General features: G+C 45.9%; 1 protein-coding gene across 1 annotated transcript; it reads left to right on the top strand.

The window, feature by feature from the left end:
• The first annotated feature begins 3781 nt into the window (after window positions 1-3781).
• Window positions 3782-12046, top strand: PNP (purine nucleoside phosphorylase). Its single transcript, XM_023724999.1, has 5 exons — window positions 3782-4389; window positions 6861-6964; window positions 7359-7534; window positions 7652-7842; window positions 8336-12046. The coding sequence occupies exons 1-5, from the start codon at window positions 3993-3995 to the stop codon at window positions 8551-8553; spliced, it is 1086 nt and encodes a 361-aa protein (XP_023580767.1). The 5' UTR covers window positions 3782-3992; the 3' UTR covers window positions 8554-12046.
• The last annotated feature ends 220 nt before the right edge of the window (window positions 12047-12266 follow it).

Raw genomic sequence — 12266 nt, 5'->3', positions numbered from 1 at the left:
TCAAGGGTCCAGTGATTCTGTCCCCAGACCCGGGCAAGACCTGGGGCGTGTTCTGACTAGTGAGTGTAAATGGGTGACAGACACTTGGAACTTCAGTGTCGGCTGTGTCTCCTTGCTCTTACCCGTTTTACTGGAAATAGGTTAAAGGCTACTGGCCTTTTGGTCCTCTGTACTACTCCCCCGAGGGAAGGGCACATGCCTCCCCAGCCTCTGGACCAGAAATCTCAAATCCAGACTTAGGCCAAGGCTTTTCTCCAACAGTGCCCCCCTTCAGCAGGAAACAACCGTGAGCAGTTGTCACCCCCATTCCCATGATTGGCAATGGTACAAACCACATGGGGGAGTTGTTAGGGGGCCTTAAAAAACACCTAATTAATTAGTCCTCCACCAGTTATCAGGCCTTTCCCAATCACTTCCCTGCCAAGCCACTCACTTCCTCCTGGTTGTTTTGCAGGCTCTCTGGAGAATTCCTGACAGATCTGGATCTAACTGGCTTAAGGAGGTCAGACATGCGCAGAACAGACGAGGGTAACAGAAGACTTTGGACCCCCCCCACATACTCAATAGTATGGGAAAACTCAGGTCAAGGAACGAAAAGATTCATGTCAAGGAACCAAAATCACTGGACATACATCATCTGGAGTAGCCGAGCCCATTTCAAAAGCGAAGAGTCCCTTGGCTGCTTCCCTGCCAAGTCTTAGCCCCGCCCTGCAATAAATAATCAGTAAAATCTATGAATATGCAGGACTTCCTGATCCTGCCCACCTGCTTTCCTCCACCCCATATAAATATGTATAGTTCCCCAAACCTATAAAATGTAAATGCTTCCTCAAATCAAGGACCTCAATCTGAGGTCTATACCTCTGAGTTCTCGCTTGCTAGCCTGTGAAATCAACTCCTTGTTCCTCTCAAAACCAACCTCTGAGATTGGTCCAGTTTCAGAACTGCTCCACAGGGTTTCCAAGGATGCCGGTGGATTTGATTTTTGGTTAGCTCAGCAGCTGAGCTCTTAACCATTGCATCACCAGGGCTCCTGCTTAGACCCAGTACTGCTTAAATCATGGGATTACTTTGCCCCTACCCAGGCTCCGCCCAACCCTGCCCTTTCTCTGTGTCTAGGACCCAGGGATTCTTGCCCCGAAAACTTTCTCTTCTCCTGGTCTGGGCCTCCATTTAGACTCCTGATGTATTCTCTCAAACCTTGTAACCTTCAAGTCAGCACTGTTGCTAAGGTCTACCCTGCTTTCCTTGTCCAGGAAGCGCCTCAGTCACAGGCTTACAGAATTTTATTTTGGGGTTGCACCATCTAAGGTTGGACACTTTTCTTTTCAAATTTCTCACGGTTTGCTGTAGACACAACCCGGAATGGGGCTGCAGATAGACGGCGCGGGGCTCTTCTCCTGCCTTCCAGCCCACTGTCCACATAGGCCTCCTGCTGAAAACCCGTAGCTCCTGAGCAGGAGTAGGTGCCAATGCTGCAACTCTCGGTGCCCCTAGGGGAAAAGGGAGGAAGCTGGGAGAAGGAATTTAGATTAGGTTTGCAGCCCAGCTAATGATGATTGAATCAGGGTGTGTCATCATGGAGAAGGGCCAGCCCACGAGCTCAGCTGCCGTTGGCTGGTGACTCCAGGACTGGGGACATAAGCCAGCGCCGGGTGAACACTGCACTTACTGTGTCGACGAGACTCAGCGACATCGGCTCTGCGGGGAGGAGGGCGGGCTCCTCGCTAGGGCGCCGGCGGGATCTTGGAGAATCTGGAGAACCCATGAGTTGGGCATCAGGCGCGTGGGACCCCGGAGGCTCCTGGGGAGGGGAATGGTTGTCACCGAGACCTGGGAACCCCGCACTCTGGGCCCCAAGGGGGGCGGGAGAGGGAGCAAGTGCCTTGGAGATGTGGAGAGCCCTGACCCGGAGCCCGGTGCCAGGGGCTAGGCCGCTGAGCAGGGTGAGTGGTGAGGGGTGGGGGGCAGCAGGCGCGGGCAGGGACGCACGCGGGAATCAAGGAGGGGTGGCGCCACTGGAGCAGGAAGGGGACAAGTTAGTGCAGTGTTATCTACACGTAAAAGGAACCGGTGCGTGTGTCTGGGTCTGAGCAACAGATTTCGCCCCCTTCCCTCACTCCACACGTTACAAAACACTTCTCTCTGCTTTGGTCCTGGAATTCCCAGTGCAAGTCTCCAGCACTAGCGGTCACAGTGGCTTTTGGATGCCCAGGAATCCAGGGTGCTCTTGGGGGACTGATGGTCGATGTGGAAGTCCTAATAGCTGTGTGGCTCCATTTACCAGGTGGCCAGAGCTTCACACTTCTTTCATTTCCTCTGCACCTCTTGGGGATGCTGTTTTACTGTGTTCCCGCCAGACGGCCCTATCTTAACGCTTTATTGCTTCTCTTCTCCATTGCGTGGCTCCAGCTCTATTGCCCTGCCCCCTGCCTCCTTATCCAGCTGCTTCCCAGAAAGTAGTCTCGTGTACTGGTGAGTCATGGTTGGTTTCCAGGCTCTGCTTTTGAAAAACAAATCCTTGCTGGAGATTTGGTTAGTTGTGTTCAGCCCTGCCACACCCCAGTTCCATTTCCTTTTCTTCCCCTCTAGTATTTGTTCTTCCAAAGACCAAAAATGTGTGAAAGAATGGAACTTGGAACTGTGAGGAAGTTCTGGGTTCTGCTAGTGTAGGGGTTTTGGGTAAGTGTGTGCCCTTAGGTTTACCACTCTTCTGAGCTCCCTGAAGGATAAAGAGCCATGGTGAAGAGAAGATGGGAGTGGGCAGGGAGAGTGAGGAGTTGCAGGGAGAAAACCACTGGTAGGGGGAAAAGCAGGAGAAGGGTTCAGGGGTTGTGTATGACAGAGCCATAGATCTTTGCAGCTTGTTAGCAAAGTTTTTGTTAGCAAGTCGTTTTCAAACCGAGCCTCTAAGACAGGTGGGACCAATTATATCCCCTTGCTTTATACCAGTCAAGGAGCCCTGGTGGTGCTGTGGTTCATCACTTGGTTAACCAAATGGTAGTCAGTTTGAACTCATCAGCTGTGCTGTGGGAGAAAGATGTGGCAGTCTGCATCCATCAAAATTTGTAGCCTTGGAAACCTTATGGAGCAGTTCTACTCTGTCCTACAGAGTCACGAGGAGTCAGAATTGACTTGAGGGCAAGAGGTTTTGGTTTTTGCTTTATACTCAAGGAAAGAATTTGAGGCACAGGTTACTTGCTTAAAAAGACAAAATTGGAACTAGAATCCAGATTGAGTTTTGCTACACTTTGGACCAGACGTTCCTAAACCTGACTTTTGAGTCAGAGTTAGCTAAGGTACTTTTATAAAAATACGGATTCTGTGGCCTCTCCTCAGAATAATGAATCTGTAGGGTTAGGCCCCAGAATGTGTGTTTTTAACAAGCTTCTGCTGAGAAACGTATGCAGCCAGCCCCGCCCCAGCCTTTGACAACCAGCGCTGTGGACTGTGTCTGCTTTTTTGTGCAGTAGCTTATCTCATCTCTGATCTTGAGTTCCCCCTTGCAATTCCAGATGGCAGAGCTCTGTGTGGGCCTGGGGATCCCAAAAATAAGGATCCAGGGGAACTAGGGGTGGCACGTAGACTTCCACTAGTATTTCCTTAATATTGGGCTGAGGGAGGAACTGGAGGGTGAGGGTTCAAAAGAGTTTGCGCCTGCACTCAAAGTAGTTAAGTATTACATCTTGAGTAGGGGATAGGGAGGGTGCTAAAGAGGACTGTATTGGGTTTCTCCCTGCCCTAAGGAAGCTCTTAATCCCATTTTGAGTGCTCTCCCTAACCTTTCTCTTCAGGCCCAGCCCCTTCACCCTAATTGTTTTGATTATTTCACTTTCTCTCTCTGTATTGTCCATGGTCTTTCCCTCCCTATCTCCCTCCTTCTCATAAGGTGAGATATTAAAACATGCCAGTTGTAGCAACACTGGAGTTTGGGCTAGTAGTAGAAACAGCCTTTGTTAACTTTTGCCAGGGTCTGGAATGGAGTTGGTTTTATGTCAGACTTGGGCCTGATTCAGATAGAGGTGGGTGCTGGGGTGAGCATAGTATTACCTCTAGCGAGGGAGAGGACCCTCCTCTCTGCAGCAGCTCTTTGGCCAGCTTCTCTGTCCCCTGCTGCCTCGTATACCTGTCATCCTTTCTGCATTGACAGTCATCAGGCATTGCTCTGTGATGCCCTGGGAATGGGAGTGGAACTCGCCTTAATTTGTCTTTTTCCTAGATTCACATATGAAGATTACCAGAAAACAGCAGAATGGCTTCTGTCCCGCACCACGCACCGACCTCAAGTGGCAGTGATTTGTGGTTCTGGGTTAGGAGGTCTGGCTGAGAAAGTAACCCAGGCCCAGAGCTTTGACTACAGTGACATACCTAACTTTCCCCTAAGTACAGGTACTGGCAGTGGAGACAGGAGGATGGGACTGAGGGATATTGATGGGATTCTGTGGAATGCAATGTGTGAAGGCCAGTGCTTCTAAGCCTGGACCTCTGGAGTATCTAGTTATATTCTTCAGCATTTAACCAAAAGCAAATGTTGATAGAGAGGAAAAAAGAATGACTAGAAGGGAATTACTCTAGCACAGATTCCATAATAGGCTGGGCAGGCTTATGTCAGTGGGACTACATGATGACATTTTTCCTATGCTCATCAGACTCAGAGCTCCTTAAAGCTCTACAATAACACCACACCCCCACCCCACCCAATGCCCCCGCCATATACCATTATCACCAAACACATTCCCTTCTCATTTCCTCCAGACTACAGCTTATGGTAAAAGCAATGTCTGAAAACTTCCCAGGACACAGCCAGGCCTCCCCTTTCCGATGTCTGCCTCCTCTGTACAGTGTCTTCCTGCCATCCTCCATGCCCCCAGCTGTAGCTACAGTCCTAGCACAAGGCTCTGATACCCAGCAACAAAAGAACACACAGACTGTTGTGTTCTTGCAGACACATACACAAATAATACAGGAATACACAAGACCTGATTTAGACTGACCCTTTGGACGGGGAAAGGGGCAGGTTGTCCCCTATCTACAGTAGAGCTCTGATAAGGAGAATATTTCCAATATGGCATCTGAGAATACTGTTGTTGTTGTTCTTAGGTGCCGTCTAGTCAGATCTGATTCATAGTGACCCTTTGTAGGACAGAACAAAACACTGCCCTGTCCTGTGCCACCCTCACAATCCTTGCTATGTTTGAGCCCATTGTTGCAGCCACTGTGTCAGTCCATCTTTTGGAGGGTCTTTCGTTGACCCTCTACCAAGCATGACGTCCTTCTCCAGAGACTGATCCCTCCTGATAGCATGTCCAAAGCATGTGAGACAAAGTCTCATCACCCTTTCTTCAAAGGAGCATGCTGGCTGTACTTCTTCCAGGACAACTTCTTCGTTCTTCTGGCCATCTATGGTATATTCAATGATCTTTGCCAAACTGTAATTCAAAGGCATCAATTCTTCTTCAGTCTTCTTTATTCATTGTCCAGCTTTCGCATGCATATGAAGCGACTGAAAATACCATGGGTTAGGTCAGGTGCACCTTAGTCCTTAAAGTGACATCTTTGCTTTTCAAGAGATTTGCCCAATGCGATGCCTTGTTTGATTTCTTGAGAATAGCATATTAATATTCTAACAACATTCTAGTAGTGTCCAGAAAGCTCTGAGGCTAAGACTTAAAAAATGGTCAGGTAAAATAGAGACAAGCAAAGGACAAGGGTAGTTAATTTGGTTTACTTATTAATTTATTATGTAACTAACTGCTCCTGGTTTATATATTAATTTTTCTCATTTTTATCTTCCTCCTTTCCCTGGAGAGTTTAGAGGGTTATGAAATATTATTCAAACTCTTTTGAATAAGACTGGGAGAACAGCAGGGAGGTGGTAGTTGGGATTGGGGACGGGAATATTAAGAACAAGACAGAGTGAGGGAGAGCATAGTTTTCTAGGAGAGATAATAGTGACATTGTCTCCATCTGGCACTCCTACCGTCAGTGAGACAGACACTGCACTCCGTGATAAGTGGACTAATTTTTTTTTTTAATCAATCTTTTTTTATCTTTCATTTGGGTTTTCATAAATGTCAGTGTTACTTTTGCTGTATGACTTTTTTTTTTCCCCCCAAATAAGCTTCTGTATCTCTCCACTCTCTCCCCTAGACCGTTCATTCCCTAAGTAGGTTGGCCAGGCCCATTACAGGAGACCGCCAGATAAGGGAAATCATAATAATAATGGTTATTATGTCTACATGGGGAATTATCTTGCACTCCTGAGCCCCATGTGGGAATGTATTCCCACGGGTCATAAGGGAGGAGACATGAATGGGTCCAGACTCAGGCCCTTTCTGCCTTGTTCATTAACCTGCTCTTTAGGAAGCTAGAGGAGATCTTGAGCTTCGTTTCTGAAGTATGAAGCATATAGTTTGGTTAGGGCAATAAATAAGAATATGTACCTTGAGAATTTTGAAAATTTTTGAGAAAGAGCTCTATAATTACTGCATTTACTTCCTCATTACCCACACCTTTTTTTAGTTACTTCTTATTCTCTTGTAGCACGACTTTCTCATTCTTTGAAATTTCTTTAAAAATGCCTTTTCTTCCTTCTTTTGATGTTCTGTGTTCCCATAGAACATTCTTTCACCCATAGCTCTAATCTCAGGTTGTACTTATATAGTTACTTGTACAATTGTGATTCATGTCTTATCTCCCACATCAGACTTAAACTTTCTGAAAGCAGAGACTAATGTCTTTTTTTGCTTCATTATACCCTCACATGTTGAGTACACTGAGTGAACCATAGTAAGTACTCAGTGGATGTACATTACATGAAAGCATCATCTCATTCATTTCCTTTTCTTTTTTGTGCACAGTTCCAGGACATGCTGGCCGACTGGTGTTTGGGCTCCTGAATGGCAAAGCCTGTGTGGTGATGCAGGGCAGATTCCACTTGTATGAAGGCTACTCAGTCTGGAAGGTAAATGGGCATAAGCCTGGTTGGATCTGGGAGAAGGGGGAGAAAAAGACCTATCACAAGACAGGTCTTTTCTTAACTCTTATTTTATAACCAACCTATCTAGGCTAGAGGGAGCCCTAGTGGCACAGTGGTGAAGAGCTATGGCTGCTAATCAAAAGGCCTGCAGTTCTATTCCACCAGCTGCTCCTTGGAAACCCTATGGGACAGTTCTACTCTGTCCTATAGGGTTGCTGTGAGTCAGAATCGACTTGATGGCAATGGGTTTGGTTTATCCGGATCTGGACTAGGTAGATTTTTGGTCCCCTCCTTCCTCTTCTTTCATGATGGATTTCATGTATATCTGTGTGGCTGCATTGGTGAGATTTCAAGCCCTTTCTGATCTTTTGCTTTGAAGGTCACCTTCCCAGTGAGAGTCTTCCGGCTCCTGGGTGTGGATACCCTAGTGGTCACCAATGCAGCTGGAGGGCTCAACCCCAAATTTGAGGTCGGAGATATCATGGTGCTCCGTGACCATATCAACCTGCCTGGTTTCTCTGGTCAGAATCCCCTTAGAGGCCCCAATGAGGACAGGTACATTATTTTGCTCCTTTGTTTATAGATGGCTGGGTCTTAAGGATTTATTTAAGAGTTCAGAGAGAGCTCATTGTATTCCATTAATCTGAGGTGATCTTCTAACCTGTGCCCTAGGTTTGGAGTTCGTTTCCCCGCCATGTCTGATGCTTATGACCGGCAACTGAGGAAGATGGCTCACATTACCTGGAAACAAATGGGGGAGCAGCGAGAACTACAGGAAGGCACCTATGTGATGTTGGTGGGCCCCAACTTTGAGACTGTGGCAGAGTCTCGTCTGCTGCGGCAGCTGGGGGCAGATGCTGTTGGTGAGAAGGGAAACTTGGCTGGGGGTTTGACGAAGGAAGGATCTGGTAAAATAAGGATTGGGAGGGGTAGGAGATTATAGACCTAGAGGGTGGAACAAGAGATAATCTGATTTAAGGGAGACTGAATTGACCTGACTTCTATTCTGGGAAGACACGAAAGTAGTGAACACCAAACACCAAGGGCTTTAACAACTACAGATAATGTTGTTGTTAGGTGCTCTCCTGTTGGTTCCGACTCATAGCAACCCCGTGTACAACAGAACGAAACACCGCCTGATCCTGTGCCATCCTCACAATCCTTGCTATGTTTGAGTCCACTGTTGCAGCCACTGTGTCAATCCATCTGTTGTACATAGGGTCATTATGAGTCAGAACAGACTAGACAGTACCTAACAAGAAATAACAACAACAATGAATGAAGGTGAGGCGAAAGGGTGAGGAAAAGAGTTATTTGAGGATCGTAACAATTGGTTTCCATCTTTCTGCCCACCAGGCATGAGCACAGTACCAGAAGTTATAGTTGCACGTCACTGTGGGCTTCGAGTCTTTGGCTTCTCTCTCATCACTAACATGGTTGTCATGAGTTATGACAGGCTGGAAAAGGCCAATCACGAGGAAGTACTAGAGGCTGGAAAACAAGCTGCAAAGAAACTGGAACAGTTTGTCTCCACTCTTATGTCTTGCATTCCGCCCCCTTGCAATGCCAGTTAATCAGCCTCAGATTGGTCTGGCCTCTGCCTTATGGGATCTGAGAAGCTGTTACCTACTTTGGCCCCTGGTTGGGGTCACTTGTCTTGCCCTATCCTTTACTCTTGCCCTTAGGTAGTAACAGATAGGAGAGGAGGATTCCTATCTTTTATTTTCCCCAACTTCTGATGCCAAGTTCAATTTTTTGCTCAGTTATTCTCTGAAAGCAGTTTCCATCCCCGTTCTTCCCGAGGCCAGAGCCCACGCCCTACCACTCATCCGTGCTTATGCCCAGGATTTCACTTGAGTCTTTGAACTCGGCACACTAGCTACTGCTAACTTTTTGAGATAATGCTTTCACATTCCCGGGGTTTGAGTTCTGGTACCCCCATAGCACCAGAGACCACACAAGGACAAGCTCAATGCCTCTTTTAATTTTTAACACCATCATGTTTTGAGAATAAAGAGAAAGATGTATCATTCCTTCATTTTTGTGCAACTTGGTGAAGCTGGGAACACAGGCCAAGACTGACAGGAAACTCCTATGTGACTTTATCTGCTTCTCAGACAAGTAGCTAAGGCCTTATGTGAATTAGGTATATGAAGTCAGGAAAGGCAAAACGATGAAAACTTAGGGAAAGATAATGAGAAGGAAGAAAGGTCTAACTTCTGGCACATGATGTCACCACTTCCCTCACCCTAGTCTTACCTCTGTCTCTTGCCTTCTGATGGTTTCACTGCCTGTTTCCTCTCATGAATTAGTTCACTGATCTCAGCTTCTTCTCCTTAGTTGACACTTCTTTGTTAAGGCCCTAACTGCACTTTGTCTTGCTTTCCTTCTCTCCTCTAACTTCTGCCATAGTTGGTGGCAACCATACTCCGCTCTTTTCTGACAATGCAGTGACGAATCCCCCTTTCTATGCTGCCAACCACCCCACTGCTGATTAGATTCCTGTCAGCCCCTGGCCGACCTGTGAGGTTGGTTCATACCCATTTCTTCTCTTTAAGCACCTCTTGCCCTCCCTCTGCTTCTTTCTAGCAGCAACCTTTCTCTTCCTTTTTGCTTGGTCAGAACCTCCCGGTGATGCTGCGTCCAGACATTGCCCTTTGTTGGCTCACTGCCCCATTTTTGCTTATCAGCTTGCATTCAACTGGCTGGCGTGTTTGAAAACAGTCTACCACACTACCCTCCCAGGCCTACTTACCTCTTAAGAAACGACAGTGCTGGATAAGTCTCTAATAGTGGTGACGTTTCAGTTATTGGTGGTATAATATGAAGAAAGTATTTTGGACAGGGAGACTTTGAGAACTCTTTCATATCACCCTTTGTTTGGTAACTGGACAAATTAAGAAATCCTGAAGTGGCCCTGTCACCACTCCTCCCTTGGTCTGTTATTTGTACCTCCACTTGCCTTCCAGGACCTGTAGGCAGTCTGCTAGCATCTGTTAATTGTCTCAGAGCTGGCTGCCTGTAAGAACTGGCTCAGAGGGAAGTACTGCATATCCTTTAGGTATATACAGGAGCTTCCTAGGTATATACACAACTATAATTTATTCATCTAATGGGATGGTTTATAGACATTTCTGTTTAATCAGTTATTGAACATCTCTTTGTATAAGGCTCTTGCCTAAGCAAATGATAAAATGAGTGAATGTAAGGAAGGTGTTTTTTCTCCCAAGTGCCCTCAAATCTTAAGGAAGACACGTTTGTAAAGCCGTTAATCGTTACATACCAGTTACCAGTTGCCATCAATTCTGACTCATGGTGACCCCATGTGTGACAGAATAGAACTGTGCCCCATAGGGTTTCAACGGCAGTGATCTTTGAGAAGTAGATGGCCAGGCCTCTCTTCTGAGGTAACTCTGGGTGGATTTGAACCACCAATCTCTCAGTTAGTAGCAGAGTGCTTAACTGTTTGTACCACCCAGAGACTCCAATTTTTATCTAAGGCAGTATAAAACAGATACCACTACATACTGTGGGAGCCCAAAGTAGTGACTGATTGTATACACTGGGCAGTGAGGATTGAGTTGATTAGAGAAAGTTTCTCAGAAAACTTTGAGCTTAGTCTTGAAGCATGAGAAGGGAGGAAGAGAATTTTATACCAGGGTGAGCTAAGTGCAGAACTTTGAAAAGTACTAGGCATACTCTTGGATCATTGCCATAACTGGTGTAACTAGAACAGAGGACAGTAAGGGCTCTTAAGAGACACGGTTAGAAAGGTATTTGGAGGCTGGAAGAGGGCTGCATTTGGTCCTTGGCTTTCCCACCCCTGCTCTGCCTCTTATTGAGATAAATGGTGCCACCTGAACAATACGTCCCGGAGAGACTTGAGTGGAATATTTTGGGACACTTCTAATTTTTGAAACTTAGTAAATTGGTAACCTGTAGAGAATTCCATGTGTTTCCTGATAGAATACTAGATTCAAGAAAAAATTATACATTTGATATCCTAGTCCCCAGAGTTTCTAATTCTTCAGTTCTAAGTTAAGCTTAGGAAACCCTCTGAGGCAGTTCTGCCGTGTCCTGTACGGTTGCTAGGAGTCGGAATCAACTGGACTACATACAACAACAACAGAATCGTAGGACTTAGCTACTTTATGCAAGTGTTTATTACCATATTTATGTAAGGGCATTAAAAATATTTTATGGTAACAAACAAATTAGGTTCTTCCTAGTGCAAACTAAGTGGTGTGACAATAAAAAGTAGTTACAGACAAGTAATGGATATTTAATTCTAGGTAGTAAGTATTCTAAGTGAATGAACTAGAATTCTTGTTTGGAAAGGGTATGGGCTGGGGAGAGAAAGCATGCAGACATAAAGTGTTTTCAGTTCAGTGTATCAACTGTCTTCAATGTCAGCGTGCCAACCAACTCAGCCAAAAGTGAATGCATCAGTTTGGGAGAGCATAGAAATAGAGGCACAAAGTCAAGGGAAAGAAACATCTGGGAGGGCCACCAAGAGAAAGTAATTTCTTGAAAACATTGGTGATGAGACCGCTCCTTTCTAGTGGGGCCTGCAGGATACCTGCAAACAAGAACTAGATTTTGCTGAGTCTCCTGGTAGGTGTCAAAACACACACACTCCATCAAGTCAGGCTTTCTTCCCTGACCCTAATATGATGTTATATGTTGTATGTATATAATGTTGATTAACATTAATAAATGTTTGTTAATAATGTGGTAGTATAATCCTGTGATAGTATACCGTTTTAAGGTTATAGGTCTTTGATTATGGAACGCTGTGCTAAAAGCCATACTTGAAATTGATATAAGACAAAGTGCTTGCAATCTAGATGGGAGACAGGATAAATAATGAGGCTGAGTTAGTCATGCCCTCTATGCCTAGCTTTTAGTCTTTTCGTAGGTTATATTGTCATTGTTTAGAAGTCGGCTTCTTCCACTGCAATGTGAGGGAGTAGGACTAAATTTTTTAAAAAGGAATAACAGCAAAAGTAGCATATGCTAAGTGCTAAATGATGGCATGTTCTACTGGAGTTCAGAGAAGAGAACCAACACCAGGGATCCAAACTCGTTGCTGTCGAGCTGATTCCAACTCACAGTGACCCTAGAGGACAGAGTAGAACTACCCCATAGGGTTTCCAGGGAGTGACAGGTGAATTCTTTTAACTGCCAACCCTTTGGTTAACAGCCAAGCTCTTAACCACTGTGCCACCAGGGCTCCAACACCTGGGATGGGGGACAGGAAAAGGATCGGTGAGACTTGACTTAGACC

The sequence above is a fragment of the Trichechus manatus genome, unplaced genomic scaffold (genome assembly GCF_000243295.1).
Source record: "Trichechus manatus latirostris isolate Lorelei unplaced genomic scaffold, TriManLat1.0 scaffold00273, whole genome shotgun sequence".
In the NCBI taxonomy this organism is placed as follows: domain Eukaryota; kingdom Metazoa; phylum Chordata; class Mammalia; order Sirenia; family Trichechidae; genus Trichechus; species Trichechus manatus.
The sequence above is the reverse complement of the archived record's forward strand: the minus strand, read 5'-3'. Positions and strand labels throughout refer to the sequence as shown.